General features: G+C 38.8%; 4 protein-coding genes across 5 annotated transcripts; all 4 read left to right on the plus strand.

Moving 5' to 3' along the window:
• Nucleotides 1-338: 338 nt before the first annotated feature.
• LOC112179064 (LRR receptor-like serine/threonine-protein kinase FEI 2) lies at nucleotides 339-4,215 on the plus strand. Its single transcript, XM_024317376.2, has 13 exons — nucleotides 339-611; nucleotides 877-1,012; nucleotides 1,109-1,180; nucleotides 1,268-1,339; nucleotides 1,455-1,526; nucleotides 1,746-1,817; nucleotides 1,923-1,994; nucleotides 2,230-2,336; nucleotides 2,441-2,614; nucleotides 2,699-3,031; nucleotides 3,130-3,384; nucleotides 3,594-3,727; nucleotides 3,817-4,215. Exons 1-13 carry the CDS (start codon nucleotides 524-526, stop codon nucleotides 4,039-4,041), a joined length of 1,812 nt encoding a protein of 603 aa, XP_024173144.1. The 5' UTR covers nucleotides 339-523; the 3' UTR covers nucleotides 4,042-4,215.
• A 4,142-nt stretch (nucleotides 4,216-8,357) lies between these two features.
• LOC112178926 ((+)-cis,trans-nepetalactol synthase NEPS1) lies at nucleotides 8,358-9,407 on the plus strand. Its single transcript, XM_024317201.2, has one exon. It carries the CDS (start codon nucleotides 8,486-8,488, stop codon nucleotides 9,272-9,274), a length of 789 nt encoding a protein of 262 aa, XP_024172969.1. The 5' UTR covers nucleotides 8,358-8,485; the 3' UTR covers nucleotides 9,275-9,407.
• Nucleotides 9,408-19,700: 10,293 nt separating this feature from the next.
• On the plus strand, nucleotides 19,701-20,874 carry LOC112179241 ((+)-cis,trans-nepetalactol synthase NEPS1). The gene has a single exon (XM_024317594.2). The coding sequence runs from the start codon at nucleotides 19,861-19,863 to the stop codon at nucleotides 20,626-20,628; it is 768 nt and encodes a 255-aa protein (XP_024173362.1). The 5' UTR covers nucleotides 19,701-19,860; the 3' UTR covers nucleotides 20,629-20,874.
• Nucleotides 20,875-21,380: 506 nt separating this feature from the next.
• On the plus strand, nucleotides 21,381-23,429 carry LOC112178840 (transmembrane protein DDB_G0273707/DDB_G0273361). 2 transcript variants are annotated; one of them, XM_024317082.2, is made up of 5 exons: nucleotides 21,381-21,837; nucleotides 21,932-22,065; nucleotides 22,654-22,801; nucleotides 22,876-22,933; nucleotides 23,119-23,429. In XM_024317082.2, exons 1-5 carry the CDS (start codon nucleotides 21,534-21,536, stop codon nucleotides 23,123-23,125), a joined length of 651 nt encoding a protein of 216 aa, XP_024172850.1. In that variant the 5' UTR covers nucleotides 21,381-21,533; the 3' UTR covers nucleotides 23,126-23,429. The 2 variants fall into 2 exon arrangements, with proteins under 2 accessions (XP_024172850.1, XP_024172848.1); XM_024317080.2 differs by having other exon boundaries at nucleotides 21,382-21,837; nucleotides 22,876-22,982.
• Nucleotides 23,430-24,066: the final 637 nt, after the last annotated feature.

Here is a 24,066-nt window from a genome sequence, read left to right on the forward strand (position 1 = left end):
GTATACTCTTATTTTGGACAACAATGAAATGAACAAAAATTATTCTAAATCACAGCAGTGCTGACGTAACACATAATATAAACAATCTTAATTCTTTATATTTGTAGTCAATCTTTTTAGCAGTGATTCAACCATCCATTTTTATTTATTTAACTATTGGTCGATGTTCTGAATCTTTTTGTGAAATGAGTGCCGGATGAGTTTCATTGCAGAGTAAATTTTTTGAAATTTGTAGACAACGGCAATTCCATGCACAACTTTCTATATTTCAAAAGGCCTGTCCTTCACTCTGCTCATAAATTATAGGAAAAAGCAACCTTTACCCCCCTCTCTCTGTCTCTCTCTTCGTGCTTCAAAAATTATGATTAATATATTTCTATCATGGTATTAGTACCCCACCTCCTTGAGCTTCACTCTACCCACTGTTGCCATCACAGTTCAAACTTCCAACACTTTTTAACTCCCATATTGTTCAGTGAAGAAGAGACCCTAGCCTGTGCAGAAACAGCTCATTTTGAAGAAAATGAAGAAGGGTGTTTTGTTTTGGGTCTTCTCAGTGATTGTAGCAGCAACTGTTTACTCCCATTGTTCTCTTGCTCTCAGCCAAGACGGTAACCAAATCCCCTGTTCATTTCTGTTGGTTATTTTGGGTTAAAGCTTTCATCTTTTTCCTTTGTTGACGACGACAAATTATTTTGCAGTATTCTTAGTTACATTTTGTTGAGCTGGGTTTTTTATTTTGATGTTTAACATATAAAGATGGTATCTTTAATGGGTTTAGAAATACTCTTCTGGGTTTCTCTGAAGTTTCAAATTTGGGGTTTTGTATGTTACTTCTTTTGTTAGATCATTTAGTGATGTACTTTTTTGCACTAGGTTTCGTACTGCTGGAAATGAAAAGCGTTTTGAATGACAGTAGGAACATGCTTAGTAACTGGCAGGATTCTGATGAATCACCTTGTAATTGGACTGGTATTACTTGCCATCCTCAGGACCAAAGAGTCAGCGCTATGTATGTTTTACCCATCTTTGTTTTCCCTACTTTAATATTAATCTGATTCACTCGTTCTCAAAGATTTTGCTGGGTTTTTTTTTTTTTTTTTTTCAGTAACCTACCCTATATGCAACTAGGAGGGACTATATCTCCCAGCATTGGCAAACTCAGTAGATTGCAGAGACTGTGAGTCAAATTCTGAATACCCATTTTAACTGAGAAGTTCTGTAATTTTTAATTTTGCTTATATTATTGGTTTACAATGTGAATCAGGGCGCTTCACCAGAACAGCTTACATGGATTCATTCCTAATGAAATTACCAGTTGCACTGAGCTTAGAGCTTTGTAAGAGGAGATCATTCCTTTCTCTTTTGTACTTTTCGTTTGAGTTGTATCATGTGAATCTATTTGTAATGTATGACATTAGAACTGAGTATTGGCTATATATGCTTTCTATTAGGTACTTGAGGGCTAATTATCTACAGGGAGGTATACCATCAAATATTGGAAACCTTTCTTCTCTCACCATATTGTAAGACTTTCGTTTTTGTCTTTGTCTATTTTAGTTTACTAAGTTTTTGTACATGCTTAATTATCAACCGCTTATATTGGGATTTGGTTAATTGTTGTTAAATATTCATTCTATTCCTTACAATTTACTAAAAGAGAGTCATCCAATGCTGGTTGAGCTATATAGAATTAACTTAGATGTCATTTCTGCAGTATGATGAACTGTAAAATAAAATTGCAGGGATATATCAAGCAATTTATTAAAGGGTGCTATACCTTCATCTATTGGCCGCCTATCACGATTGCGCTCTCTGTAAGTCCCAGTTATAGTTAAGTACCTAATGGTGTTATTATGTACCCTACAGTTTTTCAATTAGATGGTGTAGCATAACTGATTCAATGCTTCTGTATGTCTCAGGAACTTGTCCACTAACTTCTTCTCTGGGGAAATCCCAGACGTTGGAGTTCTGAGCAACTTTGGGAATAAGTCGTAAGTATTCATATGTTCATCCCATCGCTCATTCAGGTTTCCAGATGTGTAGGTTATAGTTTTTAGCTTTTCAGAATTAGACGATAGGCATACATGCCTATTCATTTAAGCTAGATTATTTCTATTTATTTGTAAATAGAAATGTCAATACCTGTTATCTTCCATTTTTCAAGTGTAGGTGGATGATTTTGTCCATCCCATTGTTCTTCTTCTGAACTTCCTTCAACATGCATAGGTTTATTGGGAATCTTGATCTTTGTGGCCAACAAGTGCACAAGCCCTGTCGAACCTCACTGGGATTTCCTGCTGTATTGCCACATGCGGCGAGTGATGAAGCAGCTGGTAAGTTTTGGGGTTTGATGTCATCCGCTTTATAGTTAATTGAAACCTTTGCTGAGTAGGAATGTGCTGTACTAACCCTGTTCCATTCACTGTGGATATTGTAGTCCCTCCGAAGCGATCTTCACATTACATTAAGGGATTGCTTATTGGTGTCATGGCGACCCTGGCATTTGCACTTTTCATTCTCCTTGGCTTCCTTTGGGCTCGGTTACTATCGAAAAAGGAAAGAGTGGCCAAGAAATATACAGAAGTTACGAAGCAAGTAAATCAAGAAGCAGGTAAACTGAATGTTTTTCTGGTCTTTCATCTATTTCTAATCTCAACAATAATAAGGTTGCTGAGAAAACTTTGTATTTTAACAGGCACAAAACTCATCACTTTCCATGGAGATCTGCCCTACCCTTCGTGTGAGATCATTGACAAGTTAGAGTCGCTTGATGAAGAAGATGTTGTAGGATCAGGAGGATTTGGCACTGTGTACCGAATGGTCATGAATGATTGTGGAACATTTGCTGTTAAAAGAATTGACAGAAGTCGGGAAGGATCAGATCAAGGTTTTGAGAGGGAGTTAGAGATCTTGGGTAGCATTAAGCATATAAACCTAGTTAACTTGCGAGGCTACTGCAGGCTTCCTACTTCAAAGCTTCTTATATATGATTATGTAGCTATGGGAAGCTTAGATGATTTCTTGCATGGTGAGAATTTTCTATTTGTAAATTATTTGTAGTTTCACGACGTATTGGTTTTAAAATTGAATGCTTATAATTGACTTTTTATTTTATCTCTTTTTCAGGAGATGGGCTGGAAGAGCGACCTCTGAATTGGAGTGTGCGTTTAAGAATAGCTCTCGGTTCTGCTAGAGGGATAGCATACCTGCACCATGATTGCTGTCCAAAGATAGTGCACCGTGACATAAAATCCAGCAACATTTTGCTTGATGAAAACTTGGAGCCCCATGTCTCTGACTTTGGTCTTGCAAAGCTTTTGGTTGATGAGGATGCCCATGTTACCACAGTGGTTGCTGGCACTTTTGGCTATCTTGCACCAGGTCTGTTCTGTGTCATTATTCTTGTATGTGTACATGTGTCCTGTTTTGGTGAATTACCATAAAAAAAAAACAGAATAACCATCTCTTATCAATTAGTTAGCAACATGTACTAATTGGTGTTTTGGTGAATTACCATAAAAAAAACAGAATAACCATCTCTTATCAATTAGTTAGCAACATGTACTAATTGGTGTTTGCTTCTGTTGCAGAGTATTTGCAGAGCGGGAGAGCGACACAAAAGTCAGATGTATATAGCTTTGGAGTTCTTTTGCTTGAGCTTGTGACTGGAAAGAGACCTACTGATCCGACATTTGTCAAGAGAGGCTTAAATGTAGTTGGTTGGGTAGGCTCTCCTTGATTTGTCAATTAGTTAACTACAAACTAAAAAGCCTTGTGTTCTGTATCAGTTTCAGACTTAATCTTCATGTGCAGATGAACACGCTATTGAGAGAGAACCGATTGAAAGATTTAGTTGACAAGCGGTGCAGAGATGCAGATCCTGAAAGTCTGGAAGCAATTCTTGAAATAGCTGCAAGGTGCACGGATGCGAGCCCAGATGATAGGCCATCAATGAATCAGGTATTGCAGTTGCTAGAGCAAGAAGTCATGTCACCTTGCCCAAGTGATTTCTACGACTCCCACTCAGATCATTGTTGAGTATGAAGAAAGGCGGGCCGGTATATTATGTGATGTTGTCGCTGCTCCTCTCTAGGGGGCATATGCTTGTAAATGAATGAGATAACTTTCGAACTCGATTTTGGTACTTGGTAGTCACTGCACCTGCTAGCTTTGCATGGTGTTTATTTGACAATGAATCAAAACTTGCTCAAATTGTTACGCATCTATCACTCATGCTGTTATTTTCATCGTTGGGATGATTAGGCGTGCTTCAAAAAGTTCGTAGTACATTCTCACTCTCTTCTTTAAAGACCAGCAATGCTAATTGCACTTTTCAAACCCGAGAAACAAAGTTTATGGCACAACCGACAGTGACACCAACCAAACAACCATTCATTTTTAGGAAGTTGGCTAGTGTTTGGCAATGCTCACTATCAATGGTATTATTAAGACGATACATACACACATGTTTTTTTTGTAAATTAGATATGAAATAAATTATGTCATTAGTTTACTACTTTATTTTTTGTGTAACATTTTGGCTGGTTAGTTTTCTCTTATTGTTCATATATACACAACATAAAGAATGGTGGATTTCCATATCTTTTTCTAAAGAAGAAGAAAAAGTAACCTAGCAAAAACATCATAAGGACTTGTAAAAAATCTAAACAAATGCTAGTAAATCAATCCATTAAAATCAATCAAAGTCTATATAGAATTTAAACAATCCGTGGATTACATAAATCCATGGAAAACTCACACAAATTAAAATCTGAATTGAATACACCTATGTCTCTACCTCCTCCTAAAATTGCATCAAACCCTACCCTCATTCCTCAATAATAACATTCTGTAAGTTAGGTTTATACCAAATGCTAAAATAGACTTTTTGCCAAAGCCTAGCTTGTCGCTATGTTTTCATTGACATATATTGTTTGTATGTATTAATGCCCCAAAGTCTTTGTACCTTGACAATGCGCCCTAGCGTTGTTCGTATTGGAATGAAAGATTGTTTGATTACTTAAGCAAATTAACTACACTAAATGTTTTAGTTGATTTTCAAACGGATTGTACCCGGCCGGCCAAATCTATCTGGGGTTCGTTCTTAACCAATTAATTTGAGTCAAAGATGCATACGTAACATGGAAAATGCATCCTAGCCTACCTCTATTATTATCTATCGGCTAACCGAATCATTAAGGCGCCGTGCAATGACCTCTTCGATCAATTAGCCATACATAATCACGAGCTGCGCCTTAAGATATTAGATATAGTTCAAGAGGTCATTGCACGACTTCTTAACGATTATGGCAGAATCGCTGAATGATCTCCATTTTCCAAGATGAGTCAATCACCGGTGATGCAAACTACCTGCACACAGTGATGGAGCAAAATGAAATTTAATCTTGTATCATGAAGTTAAGTACGCGTACGTGTTGGGCATTGGCGATCATTGATCCTTTAATCACGTTCTTGTTTATAGTTTAGTATGTTGAAGATCTATCTTAAGGTTGCTTAATTGGTATATATGAGAGTTTAGTCAACTACAAGATCAACATACAAATATTTTTACGTAAATAATTGGTTAAGATAGAACTAGAACTTTTAATAATAGAGCCTCATATATTATTTTTCTTCCTTCCCCTGACATTATATTAAGATAATACCTACATAATTTAGAATTTGCATGTGTATTCCCACTCCATCTCCATCACTCAGAAATATGCTAATTAATTGGTAAATATGAAACAGATGGGTTTATAAACTGAAATAACCCAAGTTCCGAGTCAATGTCATAAGTAATGGTTGCGTCTAAGTTATAGTTTGAATCCAACTATATGAACACCGTTTGACTTGAAGATAAAAACGGTGTGGCAACAATTGTGAATTTCTTCTTCTTTGCTTTAATTTAAACCTCGAGCGAGTGAGGAGATTTATTCAATGAAGAAAGAAAAAAATGCCGGGTGACCTTCAATTAATCCGCAACAAAAGAAAATCAGAAAAAGAAAACAGCTAAAGAAAGGCAACAAAATCGATCCAAGACTCTTAACCAACACAGCTAGTTAACAAAAATAGTTGGGCATACTCAATAATAAATTCTTGCAAAAAGAAGAAACAAAAGACAAAATAAAATCTCATTAGAGATAACTCATAGCAGACGTGTTATGATTCGCTAGAGCATCTGCCACTTAATTATCCCCACAAAAAAATATAAGAAGGTTTAAGATGCATTTGAGAAATATGGTGCACACTATTTGGCTCAACTCAATTGTAACCCTAATATCCTTACATAATTATTAATAATTGTCGACTGTTGATTTAGGTGAAACTCAAGATATGATGTATGTATGTTTTCAGTGGAGATGTATTTTGGCTTTTGTCAAATTTAAATTTGACATATGACATGGCAAAATTAATTTGTTGTTTTACATTTGACATTTGGGTAATCTTAGCTCTAACCAATATGTCAAAAAATTTGTACAGAAATGTTTTCTTTTTCTCTGTAAACAGTGAATTGACACTGAAAAATAGAGGGGTCAAATTTGACATATGAAAGGGATGTCTTTTGCCATGTGATTGATATATAATCCATCAAAAATAGCTATGTGGCAAAAGACACTAAAGGCCTCATGATATTGTTTGGTAAATAAACCCTAGCTCGTTGCGTTGATGGACCAGCTTTTAACTAATCATATGCATGTATGAACAATTCCAATTTCCAAGCCCCAAATTTAAGATTACTTTCACAAATACCCGGTTTCACATGTACACTTAAGTATCCCCACGAAAAAAAAAATGATAAATTTTAAGCTGGATTTGAGAAATATGGAGCAAGACAGCAAGTAGCTAGTTATCACACGTAAGCTGAAGCTGTCAACTAAAGAAGAAGAAAGATAATTGAGCACCAATTTATAATCTACCAACAACAATCAATTGTGAAAAAGATTGTCACATAAAGTTCAATGTCAATTTTAGTTTAGATCAATGAAACCAGCAGCCTTGCATGCAAGGGTGGATTTAGGGGGGGTCAAGTCTAGACAGCTTCCTCACCTCGAAACTTAAGATAAGTTATGGAAGTCTCTTTGGTCGTAGGGTTCAGTAGAATTCTTGTTTGAAGGTGAGGGCAAGAGGGTTGGGGACAAAACCCTGCATGTCCTTTCTCTGTCTCTTCTCTCCAATAAATTAAGACGCCGTCTGATAGTTTGAAATCTTTAATTAGGGCTAAGAGTCATAACTAGGTTTAAATACAATTAAATATAAACAACACTAGCCTTATGGGTGTGGAGAAGTGGGTGGTCACCCTAGAAGTAGGTAATTAGTTTCTGAAAAATAATAAACTTTTTTATTAATTATTTATTTAAGTTTTCACTTTTTTATATCTGACAATTAGAAAGATATATAAAGTTATTTAATATTTTAGGGGTATAAAAGTAAACAAAATTCAGTTATGGTGAGCAAGCCCTAAAATATCTGTCAAAGATATAACATAGCACGTACTCGTGCCATCAGCATCACTATTATAATGTATGTCTAGAGAATTGTGTATTTCTTTAAATAATTTTTGTATAAACTTTTTTCTTTTTAAGATAACATAATATTTATACTTTTATAAACTACAAACTATACTTCTCTCCTCGCCCCTTGATAATTTTTCTTTTTGCTTTTCATATTTTTGCTTTATTAAGTGCTATCTATTTGTGCTCCAATTTTCTTTGAAAGCCAATTGAAAAGAAGTCTATTAATAATCTTGCCTTACCTGAGAGAGATTTTTGGATTCACCACTGCTCGCTTGAAACTCTAAAATACAAAGCATACAAAATTTTGTTTTTATTTATACTATTATTAAGAGAAGAGAGCTTGCTTTTCATAAATGATTTTTTTTTTTGCGATCATAGCCCTGTAATATTAATAAAATTTAACACTAAATTAATTATCAAGGACGACAACATCAATACATAAAATAGAAGATAAATAAAATATAAAATAAAAAGAAATCACATGGCTATAAACATGGCAGAAATAAACTTCCCACTGCTTTCCCATTGAGAAAAAACTTCCCACTATTTCATATTTCCCTAAACCTGCTAGTTTAATTTTAAATGTTGGCTGGAAGTTTTCAATCTAAATGACACTAAATATATATGTCAAACACTCGTGGTATCTAATTTATAGAGTTATTATAGTCTATACTCTATAGTTATTTTCGTAATTAGCTTATGGATCGGGTTTCGTAGTTTGACATAATCGTATTTCTATAAACTATAGTATAGACGACCACGTTGAGCTTAACGTCTCATGATTTCGATTCTTTAAATGCAGTTATATTATACCAAAATTAAAAAAGATCAGCCATAACCACCGGCGGTGCAAGATGCCACTGCTCGCCTATAAAAGGCAACAGCTAGGCTTCCTTAATTCACACATTGCACAGAATCTGGTCATATCAAACCTGCTGAGATATCCCTATTAACTTCTCGGGAAAATGGCAGAACTGACGCTCAAGAAGAAGCTTCAAGACAAGGTGGCAATAGTCACCGGTGGCGCTAGCGGCATAGGTGAAGCCACTGCGCGGCTCTTTTCTTTGCATGGTGCGCGCGCAGTGGTGATCGCCGACGTCCAGGACGATAAGGGCCAGGACGTAGCGGCTTCCATCGGCGCTCACTGCAGCTACATCCACTGCGACGTGAGCAACGAGGACCAGGTCAAGAGCCTGGTCGAGTCAACCGTCCAGACGCACGGCTGCCTGGACATCATGTTCAGCAACGCCGGAATAATCAGCAAATCCAAGCAGGAGGTTCTGGACCTTGACTTGTCCAACTACGACAAGCTGATGGCGGTCAACGTACGCGGGACGGCGGCGTGTGTGAAGCACGCAGCCAAGGCCATGGTGGAAGGCGGAGTGAGGGGGAGCGTGATATGCACGGCGAGCGTTGGAGCGACCAATGGGACGGAGATTTTCACCGACTACACCATGTCAAAGCACGCCATTTTGGGGCTGGTGAGATGCGCTAGTATGCAGCTCGTGCCGCACCGGATACGAGTGAACTGCGTGTCGCCAGGGCCAACGATGACGCCGATCATGAATTCTTCTACTTTTCAGTTTGAGAGTCAGGAAGAGATAGATAAGCTGCAGTCGACACTAGGGTTGAAAGGAGGCAAGGACTTGATGACGCCGGAGCATGTGGCCAGCGCCGTCGTTTATTTAGCTTCCGAGGACTCTCCGTTTGTGAGTGGCCATAATTTGGTCCTCGACGGTGGATTCAAAACTTGAGATAAATTGCCGGAAGTATTCATCACTAAATAACTACATGCATATTCATGCACGTTCAAAAATAAAGCTTGTTTGGATTGTTTGTTTTTCGTACGTTATGAAATTAATTGAAAAAACAGCCAAATTTTCTTCTTTTCTGTTGTTTCATTCCGTTAATGGTTCTCTCCAGCGCTTTGGTCTTGGGTTTGATTTGTCTTGTTTCATTAGACTGGTTCTTCATAGATTTTTTTTATAGTTTGTTGTGTACCTAGTCTTCATGACCAAAGGGTATTCTCATATTGCATACATAGTCTTACCAACATTTATTAATTTTCTGTGCTTCTGTTTGTTTTCTTCTGATAATGGCGTGTCAGTCTTTTCTTGGTGAATCCAATTGTGGTCGATCTATTTCCGATCATCTACTCCACAATTGGATCACTCTGATGGCGGTGTATTCCTCTTCGTAATCCGTTGTTTTAATTTCCCACGTAAATGGAGTCAAGTTAGTAGGTGAATTGCGTGCACTTATGTTTTACGTTCTGTACGTTTTCCGAACTTAACATCAGTTTAGTCAAATTCTAAAATATATACACACACACATACCGTACACAAAAAATTTCAGTTAAATATTTCGACCCCACAATTAAGAATTGTTTTTGAAAAGAAAAAAAATTAAAATCTATGCAACCACAACTGCAACAATTCTCTGTGTCTCTCAAATCAAGTTTGTGTTTCTTTCTGGCAGAGACTGAGAAAGCCTTGATCTAGTCTCTTGTATATCTCAAGTCATACAGGAAACAGGCAAACAGAAAAAGAAAGAGACTAGGATAGTTAAGAATTACTTCAACGGTACCCTTACTTCAATCTTCAATGGAGTATGATCGTATGGTGCGGTGAGATCGACGAAAGCATATGATGATTTGAGAAGAATGGAGGTCTGGCTGCAACTTAACTATGATGGTTTATTTTTAATTTTTTTATAGAGTTAATTACTGGTTACTCCATATACTTATAGGGTTTCGTCGTTTCAGTCTCTGACCTTCAAATTTCACCTAAAAAGTTCCTGAACTCTCAATTTCCTCTCATTTCGTCCCTGCAGTCAAACTCCGTCCAAATTAACCGTTAAATTGCTGACTTAGCATCCATTTCACTCCAAAATGTCTATTTTACCCTCAATCACCTTTTTCCTTTTTTACCTCGTCTTCTTCCAGGCTCTCTCTTCGCTCTCTCTCTCTCTCTCTCTCTCTCTCTTCCCTAAACTAATGTTAACGACCTCCCATGTGGGTAGTCCTCGGCGGCGGCGGCGCGACTCTGTTTTGGTGGATCTGAAGTGCTTCTGAAGTACTTGGTTCCATTCCAATCAGTACAACAGTACATCAACTATGCTTCTCAAAATCATAACAACTCAATTTCTCAATTCTGCATGTTATAACTAGTTATTATCCAAGATTGAAACCAAGTCCAATTCCTCAATCTCATAACACAAATTACAGTAAGCATCAACATGAACAACCAGAATTTCAAACACTTTCATGATCCTCAAAATTTCCAAACATAACCCAACTGACCTTAATACTAAATGAAAGCCAAGCAGTACTTTAATTTACCTTCGATTTGAAACACAAACTCCGAGCAGAAGCATCCTAACCAGAAATCAAAAACTCAGCTACTCTTCCACTGCCCAAATTGTGAGATTAACTGGACCAAGCACCGATTAGTGTTCGAGGACGAGAACCATCATAAAAAACAAAGCCCAGGTGTTCCAGAATTCGCCGCCGTGCACGGCAACGCCAACGAGGCCGAAGACACCCAAAACATCAGTCCATCAAACCCAACCAAAATTGAAAACTAATTATACACAGATGCAGAAATCTTCGAGAGGATTTCGTTTCGTACCTCAGACAATCCAGATGGTGGCCGGAGTCGCTGGAAAATCAGAAATTGCCGGAAGAGCTTCACACCTTCTGAGCTTCGAATCTCCCTTCATGAACTGTGCATGGATGATCCATCACCATAGGCACGTCGGCAATGACGAGAAGAGAAGAATGCCGGTGGTCCGGCTTGGAGAGGTGGCCGGACGGAGGAACTTTGTTCGGGTCGTGGCTTCGGGTCGTCGACAGGCAGAAACGGGTCGAGAGCTCTGATCGTTTCTGGAATGGGTAGTCCGCCGCGGCGGGAATGCGTCGGGATTGGTTTTAAGGCAGGACAGCACTAAGAGTTCTCGGGAGAGACAATCGTCGGCGGGTCGAGCTTTCGAGTCAGGTTGTTGTTGTTGTTGCAGCGTCCGGGTTTGATGGTTGGCTGTTGATGGGGGTGAGCTTTGAGAGAAGCAGTAGTAGATGTGGTTGTTGCCATGAAATTGAATAAATTAAGGCAAGAAAAACATAGTGAAATCCAGCAATGTTTGTTAGACATGTTCATCTCCAAAGAAGAAGAGATAGAGAGAGAAAGAGAGAGCTGGGTTTGGGTTTGCTTTTAGAAGAAGAAGATGGAGATAAATAGAGAAGGAAAGACAGCCTGGAGGAAGAAGAGGAGGTAAAAAGGAGAGAGAGAGAGAGAGAGAGAGAGAGAGAGAGAGAGAGAGAGAGAGAGAGAGAGAGAGAGAGAGAGAGAGAGAGAGAGAGAACAATTGAGGGTAAAATAGACATTTTGAAGTGAAATGGATGCCACGTCAGCAATTTAACGGTTAATTTGAACGGAGCTTGACGGCAGGGACTAATTGTTAAGAAATTGAGAGTTTGAGGAGTGTTTATGTGAGATTCGAACGTCAGGGACTGAAACGACGAAACCCTATAAGTATAGGGAGTAACCAGTAATTAACTCTTTTTTATATATCTTTCTTTAATTATTATTATTATTATTTTGAATAAAGGGCTGGTGCAGCTGCCCTCAAGCCTTGATTAATGAAACTGTCGAATACAAGGAGGGACATTGAGCCTAAACCCCTTATTACAATAAGCACCTAGAAAACGTCCTGAAATACTAACAGGAGTCTCTACCAAACAACTGTATTCAACAAGGCACCAACTAGCAAAGAGCGCTTTACTGGCGACTCTATTTGCTTTGAAAAAGTGGTGACATAACGGAAAAATAACTCGATATGTAACACGATTACAACATAGCATAATGACCATACACACAACTTTCCTACTATGTTGCCGCCGGAGGATAAATCCGACGACACTAAGTTTCACCCTGCCACTAGGCGGTAGAGACCATTTGGTGAAGTAAGGAACTCGCTGCCTACCTAGAGCAGACAAGGCACTTAGAGTGCATACACAGGCACAAGGACCGACTAGCCCTACACGACAAGTCTAGGAAATTATTGCTCGCAATAAGCGCATCCAAACTAGAAAACATAAATAGATAAAAACTGTAAATAAATAAGCAGCCAAGATAGGGCCCAAAAATTGAGCCCTAACCCAAGCACAAGCCTAGACGGGGCCTACTAGAAATGTCCAGGCCCAAGAGACCAAATCAGCAAGGAGCCCAAAACCCTTCTCAGCCCATTTCAACACCTGCATCCACGTCGCCGCCCAATCATCAAATTTTTTATTATTTTAATTTTAGGGCAGAATTGGAACTTTAAGGCAAAAAAGAAAAATGCAATATGAACTAAGCATGTGGTGGAAGAGTGGCAATAGCTGCACATGGGCTGATCCACATATTGCTTGAGCTCACCCAAAAATTTGGGGAAATTTTTTTTCTATATAGTGTTATTAAGACGTTATTGTTTTGAAGTTGAAACCCACCTGAAAATAATTAGAGATTGGTCTCCAGTCTCTTCTCTGTCATTTTCATCACTCATCAACGATTCACCATTCGTTTACTTTTTCTTCACTCTCGTTTCTACAGTCAGTCAGCCACCGCTTGTTTTCTTCTAGATACTCTCACCTCCTAACCTCCATCGATGACAGCCAAAGTTCCTCCAATTTTGGTGGCCCTCTTTTACTTCAACGAACAATTTTGGTCAGTATGATTTTGTTCCCGATTTATGTTCTTGTTATTCAAAACTGCATAGGAGATCAACAAAAGTGCATGTTAAAGACATCAACCATTTTGTTTCTTTTAGAAAAACCTATGGTTTTCTCTTTGTCCCTCGCAAGAGGGTTCTCTCGACGGCGGCTTGTTGGCGGTGGTCTTACATCTGCGATAGAGGAGGGGACTTCTCCTTTCTTTCTTCTTTTCCTCGAAAGTGACAGCCGGCTTGCTCGGCGTTCCATTGTGTTTATAGGTTGTGGTCTCTTGCTCTTGGCTGTTTTTGCGGGATTGGAGATCGGAAGCCCGATTTGGTGTTGGATTGTTTCAAAACCTGTGATCCTCAGATTGGCAGGATTGGGGAAGGGTTGAAGCGGGGGTCGGTTTGGTTGAAGACGTCCTGCGATAGTAAGCAGCCTGCCATTGGTGACGGGGACTGGTGGGATCCTGATTGGATGGATGTTTTTTCTCCATCTGATGGTGGTGACGGATCTTTCGAAGTGTTGGACGGTAGCGGTGCTGGTTTGGTGAATTGGTCATGGCACTCTTCTAGCGGAGGTGGAGACTGGTCGTGGTATTCTACTCTTGCCGGCAGCAATGATCATGAGTGCTATGACATGTTCTGGCCTGAGTCGACTTGTTTTGGAGGCTGGAGAGGTGGCTCTAGTTCTGGAAGCAGGTTGGGTGTTGATCATGGCGTTCAAGGTGGCGGCAGCGGTGATCAAGATGGCGGCGGCGGCAAAGGCGCCCAAGTTGGCTGTAATTTTTCTAGGGTTTGTGTTGAATGGTTGTCTAGGGCCTGGATCTGGGCTTGTGATGCGCTTCTAGCAAGCGCATAATTTAACCCTGAAATGTCGTTAGTAATATAAGTAAGTAGGGATCGTTCTATTCCGGGGATTGAGGGTACACATGTAATTGTGAAACAAATAAATAAAAGTATTATTTACAAAAATAAAATAAAGAATAAATATATACAAGTGAACAAAAATAAGGGGGGGGGGTTTAAGAATTATAGAATTGAAAATTAAAATAAATAAAATAAAGAAAATATAAAAACACATGTACAAGAATGAAACATAAGAAACAAAGATCAAAACCAATTCCATATGAATGAAATCCAATTACAATTCCTATAGTTGATTATCTAATGTCATGAGAAATAAGTTGACCATGTGAAACGTTAATAAACAAACGATTTCCCATATTTTACTTTCCTTGAATAATTGATCTAAGTGAAAGCACCTAAATCAATCCTATTGAACATGCAATCATAGTCTAGAAAACTAGCTAATCAAGAACACATTCAATGCATGAAGAACAAAGAAAGGATGTCAACCAAAGTGCACAACCTAGTATGAAAAAGTTCATCTATTTGCAATCCTCCTTAATTGATTTCGACTTTTGTCCAAAGCCTTTACTACTTATGAAATAGGTTCACAAAACTATTAGGTGAATTGTTTACCTAATTCTAGCACCAATTACATGCATATATCCCAAGTTGGCCACCAAAGAACACATACATATAAAAGTTTTCTATAAACCAAAATCAATTAAGCAATCTCACATAAGCAACATAGAAATCAACACAAAGAAATTACAACTTTATTTCAAAACATATAAACGGGCTTTAAACTGTGCCCTTAACATTATTTGTTAACTAGAATTCATAGTCTTACAAAATCAAACAAAGAAAACAAGAGAAATGATATAATACACCTTGAAAGATGAATGATAAAGCCTTGAGACGAAGAACTTGAAAATCCTTGAAAGCAAGCAATCTTCAAGGGATGACACAAGGGTGGATGGCGGTTAGGAAATTGATGTATTGCATGGCTTCTCTTTCTCTTGGCTTGAAAATGAAGAACAAGAAAACTAGAGAATGAAAAAGAAATATGGAGAGGAAATGGAGAGATAAAGAAGATGAAATGGATGAAAGAATTCTTTGTGTCTTTGTTTTTGCCTCTATTTATAGGCTTCCAAGCAACACTATTTGGCCTTTAAACAAATCATAATGGGTTAGGTTTGAGCACTTAAACACTTAGTGGATTTGTTAGGTGAGAGCACTTAAACACTTAGTGGATTTGTTAGGTGAGAGCACTTTCTCTTCCTTTATTCCTTTAATTTTTATCTCCACTAAGAACTCAGATTTAGCCTTTGACTTCTTCATATGAAATTATCCACCATGAGTGTAGATTACTGTGGTAAAATTTCAGAATCTATTGCCATGTGGTTGGGCCGGAAATGCTGCTGGACCTCTTACAGGTCCAGTTTTCAAGTTTTGCTTCTGCAGAAAATTGGACTGATTGTTTGAAGGCCTTCCACTTCTATCTGGATCTTGCACTCTTCATATGAAATGTTCCTTTGGGTCTCTAGAATGGATCTGGAAGGTTTCAGCTCATTTGAAGTTAATTTGATCAGGCGGCCGCTCCTTCTTCTTTGCTTGGCTTGGTTTCTCCTCGCCGGAGTAGGAATATGTGTAAAATTGATCTTTTAGTACATTTCACCTTCATCTACTCCAATGTACCTTCATCTTTGCTCCCCTTGGCGTTCGCAAGCTCCTCTTTCCATTTATGAGTTCATTTCCACTTTTTAGCTCGGAGGTCCTGAAAATAGAAACTAATAAGAAAAATAGAAACTTTCCTAAACTGAAAATGGAAACTTACTAAAAATGATAAATAGAAACTACAAAAATATAAACTTTCTACAAATAGGAACTTTCCCAATCAAAGAATGGAAACTTTCCAAAACAGGGATTTTCTAAGGAAATAGCGCAGAAAAATGTAGGGAAAAGCAGTTAAAACGTCGCATTAAGATGCTCCTATCAGCTTGGTTATGAGTCCTTGTTTGGGTTTCCTATTCCTGGGCTTAGTGCGCCTATTGGGATTGTTTAATTTTGGAAGGGATGGAAGGTGACTTGTCATCTTCCATTCCTAGCATTTAGTTTCTTTAATAGGTTGCAAAGTTCACATTCTCGGAGGGTTCATTTTATTATTTGTTTCAGAGATTGTTGATCTTTGTTTGAAATAAAGGTGCGTTATCTTCCTTGAAAGGTGGTTGTACTCAGGGTGGCCCGGGGTTTGTTCTTGTCATAGAATAGATGTTTAGAGTTCCCTAAGGAACTATTCTTTATGTCGACCCAATTATAAAGGTGTTTCATTTTTGTACTGTTTGCTGAATCTATATAATGGGTTGACATTTTGTTATAAAAAAACAAATGTTCTTGTTATTCAATATCTTGTTGTTTGCCTGGACGTGTTTTTTTTTTTAAAAATCTGTTCTTGTTATTCACCTAAATTCTATGAAACACTAGGTAAAGCTTGGACGTGTGGTTTTTGAAACAATTGTAAAGTCCAAATCACATCCCTCTCTCATTATTATTATATCTGATTTACTTTTGTTAGGTATACAAATTAACTCTTTTTATATTTTCAATGCATGCAAGAAGATGAAGACTGTTTCATTTACAAAGATACAACATAATACTTCTTACACTTATACATAGTTGTATCCGAAAAATAAAATTTGCTCAAAAGAAAAGATATTTGAATATGTAAACCACATGCCTAGTACTATTTGATCTAGTGGCGTAGTCTCTCCTTCGTAAGTGGGAGGTTGTGAGTTCGACTCACGAATGACTAGTTGTAACATTTGAGTTGTTTATTTGATAATATATATATATATATATATATATATATATGTAACCCACCACACCATTTTTGAATTCTAGATCCGCCACGTAACAGACGAGGATCAAGTGAAGAGCCTCATCGAATCAACGGTCCAGATGCACGGCCGCCTGGACGTACATCATGTTCAGCAACGCCGGAATATTCTGCTGTCCGAGCAGACGGTGCTGGAGTTTGAATTATCCAAGTACGACAAGCTCATGGCAGTCAATGTATGTGGGATGGCGGCGTGTGTGAAGCACGCAGCGCGGGCCATGGTGGAAGTTGGAGTTAAGGGGAGCGTGACATTCACGGCGAGCGTTGTAGCGACCATTGGATTAGAGTGGTTCAAAGACTACACCATGTCAAAGCACGCCATTTTGGGGCTGGTGGGGTCGGCGAGTGTCCAGCTCGGCGCGTGAAATGTGTGTCGCCGGGGCCTTGTCATACGCCGATCATGGACTTGTTGCTTGCCTTCAAGGATGTGGAGGAGATAACCAAGTTTATGGCGTCACTAGGGATGGATGGAGGGCAAGAGATTATGTCGCCGGACGGTCGGAGCATGTGGCTAACGCCGTCGTATTCTTGGCTTCAGAGGACTCAGTTTGTATCCGGTCACAATCTGGTTGTAGAAGGTGAGCAGAAAACTTGATATACTAGTTTGATGAATCTCAAAATAATGAGGGCACTCACGCGTCCATGCCCTGAAACATAAGCCAAAGATGGCTTATCAATTTTAATTTGTTTTCCTCCTCTGACGTACAACTTAATTGTGGGTTTGATGTTCTGTTTAAGTTGAAACAAGATCAAAAACTTGCAAAGCAAGTTAAATAAAGTTAACAAACTGTAGCAAAGGATTCTAATTTTAAGTCTCTTTTGTACTAAAAGTTCTACAATGTACTTGATGTTTTATATTAAATTAAATGACTTGAGAGGATTAATGGTTGTTTGGCTCCAAAACCAGCTGGTGTGCAAACAGTCTCTTTTGGGCTAGTGGTTGCGCAGGCGTGCCAGCACCGCGGGGTGCAGTCGTTGGGGTAGTCCCGTGACCTGACTTCTTCTTCAAGCGCTGTGGACGAAGAGAGCACTAACCTCGTTACAGGGTTCTTTTCTTGCCTTTGAGGAAAGGACTTCTTGCCTTACGCGGGTAAGGGCTTTAGTTGTGATCTCTTTGCGTTCACCGAATCGATACTCAACGTTGTAGGTTGAGCAGAGCAATCACTGGGAAGTTTAGAGAAGCACGGGTTTGCTAAAGCGTGACTTTAGCTTCGCTGGGTTGCGAGGGCGTTACCCTTGCTTCGCTGGAAGTAACAGTGGCGGTTGTGCTCGCAGTCGGCTCCTGGGGAGACTGGGACTGGAAGTACGGTCGCCGGGTTGATCTGGTGAGGCTGACAGTCGGCTCGCGAGGAGACTAGGACTGGCGGGCGATCACCGGGTTTCAACAAGGTTGAGGGTTTGCTCCGGGGAGGCTTTGTAATCGCTGGGATTAATTGATTAGAGAGAGATTTTCTGTATTGTCTTTAGCCTCTATATATAGGCTACTGCAGATTCACTTTCCTAATATGAATGGAATACTATATTTTAGGCCACAGTTGTTGGCCTTGAATCAAATCAAAACTCTTAATAGTTCTGATATTATCGTAGGCGATAATTAATAACTATCCGCCTCTGTCGCCGCTAGAATATAGGCAAAGATTAATTGCCTCTTAGAATCCTAGATGTAATCGCTGGATGCGAGCAGCAAGATATGCACGTATTAATTGCAAATACATCTTCGCGCCTACGCAATTAAGGATGATGTCTCCTTATGAAACATGGGAGGAGCAAAACTACAAACCAAATCCATGTAGCCTTATTTTTGGGCCGCAGGTATCGGCCCGTCAGCTCAGACCCACTAAAGGATTTTGCCAAAATTACTTTTGGGCTCAAACAATGGTGATTATCGTAAGGGAGAGACTGATGGTGATGAATATTCGGTTTAGCTCTAAAAGCCAGTAATAATAAGTAGAACGGCGAGACTTGATAGGATTGCAAAAACTGAATCGAGGAAGAGTTTGGTCCGCTTTCTCTTATGTGTGCTGCCATGCTGGTTGTGAGTTCGTGATGGGCAGAGTGAGGGGCGAGATCTCGTGCTTAAAGGTGTAAATTGTTGATTTAAGGAATTTGTTTTGGATTCAAATTTGCTCACCACCAATATTTTAGAGGTGATATCACCACTGAATATAAAATTATCATGTGTTATAAAACATAATTATAGTTAATTATGCTGTTTTATTAAACAAATAAATTTTAAGTATTAAATTAATTCTACATGACGTGACAAGTTTTAATTGGGTGATGATATCACCACAAAATAAAAATGGTGAGCAAATTTGAATCCATTTTTTTCAATCTTTCCATTACTTCTTAAGAACGTGACATCTTGATAATTATTCTGATCAAATCTAAGATTTTAAAAATTATAGCAGAAAATTCGGATCCGATTAGAGGTTTTGAGCTCATTATTACTCATAATTTATATAGTTGACCTAAACACTAAACCCCGAATTCAATTCATTCATTTTAATCTCTAAAAAATAATAGTCACTCATCTAATATACTCATTTATATATTTTAATATTAAAAAAATTATATTCATTTATATTGTAAGTACTCATGCACTGACGATGCATGAAATACACTATGGGTTAGTCTTTAATAAATGGAACCCGGAACCCAAGGTGGCTGATTAATCAAGCGATTATTTATCCACTGAAAAACATGGTTTCTGAGTATGATTCTGCAACTTCCTTGCCTGGTTCCCCATAACAAAAGGTCTCATAGTCGTTGACTGGCAGAAAGAGACCCAATTCACCCAAGTCTTCTGTAAACGTATTTCTATATGAAACAATAAATAATTTATATCAAATATCATACTGCTTGACTATCGATCATATTGATGGCTCAAGCCCTCAGCCCCTCAACATGAGCAACAAATTACAAGGCAAAGTAGCCATAGTCAGCGGCGGCGCAAGCGGCATTGGGGAGGCCACAGCACGCCTCTTCGCCGAGCATGGAGCATCCATGGTGATCATCGTTGACATCCAAGACGATCTCGGCTGTAAAATAGCTGAGTCCATCGGCCACAGATGCAGCTACGTGCACTGTGACGTGGCCGATGAAGAGCAAGTGAGGTCCATGGTGCAAGCAACGGTCGAGAAATTCGGACACGTCGACATCATGTTCAGCAACGCCGGGATAATGAGCCGCCAAGACCAGACCGTCCTTGACCTTGACTTTCCCTCCTTTGACCGTTTGTTCAACGTGAACGTGCGCGGCATGGCGTCGTGCGTGAAACACGCGGCGCGTGCGATGGTGGAGGGGCGCGTGAGGGGGAGCATAGTGTGCACGGCGAGCGTGGGAGCGAGCCACGGGATGGGGAAGAGCACGGACTATTGCATGTCGAAGCATGCCGTGTTGGGGCTGATGAGGTCGGCGAGCGTGCAGCTGGGGGTGCATGGCATTAGGGTGAACTGCGTCTCACCGAATGGGATGGCGACGCCGCTGACGTGCAAGGCGAGTGGGAAGGAGATGGCGGAGCTTCAGAAGGCGTATGAGAAGTTCGCGCGGTTGAGAGGGGTGGTGCTCAAGGCGGAGCACGTGGCCAAGGCGGTGCTGTTTCTTGCGAGTGATGATTCTGAGTTTGTGACTGGACATGATTTGGTTGTTGATGGGTCATTTGTTCCCCCATGAAGCCCAACTATGTTTCTTTATAAGCCCAACTCGTTCCTTTGTGTTGATATGGTGAAGAGGGTCCAATAATAAGCCCACAGATTTGTTTCAACATCATCTTGCTGTATTGTGTTGTGAGTCGAAATTGAGGTGTTTAAATAATAATCATCGCAACTCTTGACTTATAAAAGTTGTGGCTTACAAATTTCTATAAGTCATTTTAAAATTACTTTACTTTTCCTACTAAAATATTTAGCATCTTAAATTATAACGAATAAGAAAAGCTGTGTCAAACTAGCTTCAAGAAATTTTTTGTTACATTTTATGTAAAATGATAAATATCTTTATACGTATAAGAAACTAATACACAACAATGTGAACTTTGCATCGGAAGAACAAATTATTTTTAATTCTCGAAATAGTTAAAATAAAATCTATGCATTCTAAGAGTGTAGTTGACATGTATAGCCCTATACATATGTTAATAAAAATTTATAGAATAAAGAAATGATGTAGTTGACATGTATATTGTTGGTGTCTTCTTGTATCGTATTTCCCAAACCAACAATTTATCCAATACAATATTCCACCATAAGTGGGTTAGTGGGTAATTGGCTGATTATAGAGAGAATAATGCTGTGTATTATGCTCTAATACATGTGATGACAATATTGATTCTATCAAAAATAATGTTAGTATCATGTCACACCCTACTGGGAAGGTTACAAGTAATTATCTGTAATTTACGGCCATAAAGTGTCTGTGCTAAAATGGCCCTCGTCAATGTCCCTTCGACCTCACCAAAAGACGACCTCGTTTGTCAACCTCTGACTCTCAGATAGGCCTCACCGTCTCTAAAACATCAATCATATCCACCGGGAACTACTAGAAAACTCAGAAGTGGCGGCCGGCGGAGAAGCTGAGAAATGGGCATGCAAATGAGGATTATTAGCTACCACCACCATCTCCTTCATCACAATGCTTCTTCTGCAACTCCGGCATTCTCAATGTCTTTACGCCCTTTTTCTTCTTCTTCGTCTTCAATTTTATTCCGATTTCACAAGAACCTCGCGGGCCGAAGCGTAATCAGAACGACGAAAGGAAGAAGTAGTTATCATAACTATGGGATTGTGGCCTCAAGCAACGTGGGTGCGCCGCTTTGGGAGGCTTGGAAACCTGACAAGGCTTCTTCTGCTCCTTCCCTCAGCGATGTTATTTGGCCTTCTGCAGGTTAGTCTTGCGTTCATCTGTAATTGGTGGAAGTAAAAATTTATGATTCCTTAGAATGGGATTCATTAAAATCATCGAATTCTTTCGTATATAGGGGCATTTACAGCAATGGCGATATTGGGAAGACTAGATGAGATGCTAACACCAAAAGGAGTTTCAATGACAATTGCACCTTTAGGAGCTGTTTGTGCTGTCCTCTTTGCCACGCCCACCTCTCCAGGTGCTCGGGTAAATTCTGTTTTCTCTTCTTTCCGCGTTAGTTCATTGGTGATGGTATTATTTTACTCAAATGTCTTCAAGTGTTATAATAAAATATGTACGAAGTCATGGGATCGAGTTACTATGGAGGCAAGAGTGAAACCCTTGGATCATCTTTTGTTAGAGTAGAAAAAAAAATGTTATAATAAAATATGTAGTTACAACGGTCACAAGTTTTATGTTTATATATGTAATTTCTTAAATATTGAATCATGCTGTTTGAGTGAAATAATCACATCATATATGCAAATTGTTGAATACCCTATATCATTTGTGAAATGTGCATGTCCGTATGCAAAGTGTCAAATATCCTATATCATTTTCTGAGCATATCTCAACATAAAAACTGTGAAGTTTCTCTCTAGTAGTCAATTGATTTTTATATTCAGTCTAACATTCATTAAAAACAAAAAACAAAAATTGTTATTCTCAGACTTTTGTAACAATAGGCCTAATTCCCACACTTCAGTAATAATAGGCCCAATTCCAATAATACCTAGACTAGCTTGTAGGCAATGATCACTAGGCCTAAGGGATTTCCTCTACATGGTGTTACAGAAGTACAACATGTTCATGGCACAAATTGGTTGTGCAGCCATTGGTGTCCTAGCATTTTCTGTATTAGGGCCAGGGTGGCTTGCCCGGAGCTTTGCCCTCGCTGCTTCCATTGCCTTCATGATCTTCACACGCTCCACTCATCCGCCAGGTAATACCTCAAACGTCGTCATTTGTGCCAACTTTCTCATTACTCGGTTCTCATTATGCGATCAATTAGTGCAGCTGCGAGCTTGCCAATACTCTTCATTGACGGAGCAAAGTTGCATCACCTGAATTATTGGTATGCTTTCTTCCCCGGCGCTGCCGGATGCATCCTTCTTTGCTTGATTGTAAGTTAGTCTTATACTAATAACTCCATTCAAACTATGATATATAGTTTTCATGCTTAGGTGACACAGACATATCTGCCAAAACAAACCTTAGATGCAGTCTTACTTATTTTTTGCTTTTCTCCAACTCTTGCAGCAAGTGATGGTGTTACACTTGAAGGACAACTTCAAATTCTGATCCGAAAACGAAACAATGCTTTGATCTGTAAAGATTGTAATCTGAAAGTTCTCTCTCGTACACCTCGACCGATTGACTGTGGTCCTTGGTGGATTGATGATTCCTGGTTCTAAAGTTGATCTGTTGATGTCGTCGTATAAATATCTGCTTGCCATGGACCATGGAATTTTGCAGAAAATTCCATGAAATTTATTGTACAAACCTCATTATTTCACCAAACTGGCCAAAATTGAAGAGTTGTACCTTGTAAAAAATTAGTGCTACCATAATCATCTTCTCACAAGCATATATAGTTAGAGTTGTACGCACCAAACCTCTCAAGTTTGAGGGTTATAAAACACATATCAAACATCAAAGTAAACGAGTTTACAAAGTTCACTCTAAATATGAGCTAGTTTCGAAGGCAATATATATAATTTTTTTTTGTTTAAAGAGGTTTGAAAATCAGTTAAATTGGAAGGCTCATTCACACGCTTGACTTATTGAATTAGAAGCATGTATCGAGGGAGACATTAAACCTTAACCTCTAGCATAATTACAAACCTCGTCAAACGTATTCCAATAATCACAGATTCACAAGATGCTCTAGTTATCTTGAAACTTCAAAGTGTAAACGTCTTTTTTTCTTGACAAAAAATATATGTTATTTTTAAATTAAAATACGGTGCCACAATCTATTTTATAATAAGATTTAAATTCGTAACCTCCACTAAAACAACCAATAAATCATAATTTATCGAACAAAAGAGCATGTTGATAACTCTGAATAAAACACAATAAGAATGATCAGGACTCAACAAAATCAATCCAAAAGCATTGATAGCTTTATAGCTTTGATCATTCTTTTTACAAATGACCCCTCCACCAAATATAAAAAGGAAATGGAAGAAAATACTAAAAAAAGAA

Source organism: Rosa chinensis, chromosome 7 (genome assembly GCF_002994745.2).
Source record: "Rosa chinensis cultivar Old Blush chromosome 7, RchiOBHm-V2, whole genome shotgun sequence".
Lineage (NCBI taxonomy): Eukaryota > Viridiplantae > Streptophyta > Magnoliopsida > Rosales > Rosaceae > Rosa > Rosa chinensis.

Bases quoted from the DNA above. Each gene is read 5' to 3' on its own strand.
- LOC112179064 (XM_024317376.2), top strand. From the start codon at position 524: ATGAAGAAGGGTGTTTTGTTTTGGGTCTTCTCAGTGATTGTAGCAGCA. The intron at 1,527-1,745 runs GTAAGACTTTCG...ATAAAATTGCAG, and splicing joins CTTTCTTCTCTCACCATATT to GGATATATCAAGCAATTTAT. The intron at 2,615-2,698 runs GTAAACTGAATG...GTATTTTAACAG, and splicing joins GCAAGTAAATCAAGAAGCAG to GCACAAAACTCATCACTTTC.
- LOC112178926 (XM_024317201.2), top strand. From the start codon at position 8,486: ATGGCAGAACTGACGCTCAAGAAGAAGCTTCAAGACAAGGTGGCAATA.
- LOC112179241 (XM_024317594.2), top strand. From the start codon at position 19,861: ATGAGCAACAAATTACAAGGCAAAGTAGCCATAGTCAGCGGCGGCGCA.
- LOC112178840 (XM_024317080.2), top strand. From the start codon at position 21,534: ATGGGCATGCAAATGAGGATTATTAGCTACCACCACCATCTCCTTCAT. The intron at 22,066-22,653 runs GTAAATTCTGTT...ATGGTGTTACAG, and splicing joins CCACCTCTCCAGGTGCTCGG to AAGTACAACATGTTCATGGC. The intron at 22,802-22,875 runs GTAATACCTCAA...CAATTAGTGCAG, and splicing joins ACGCTCCACTCATCCGCCAG to CTGCGAGCTTGCCAATACTC.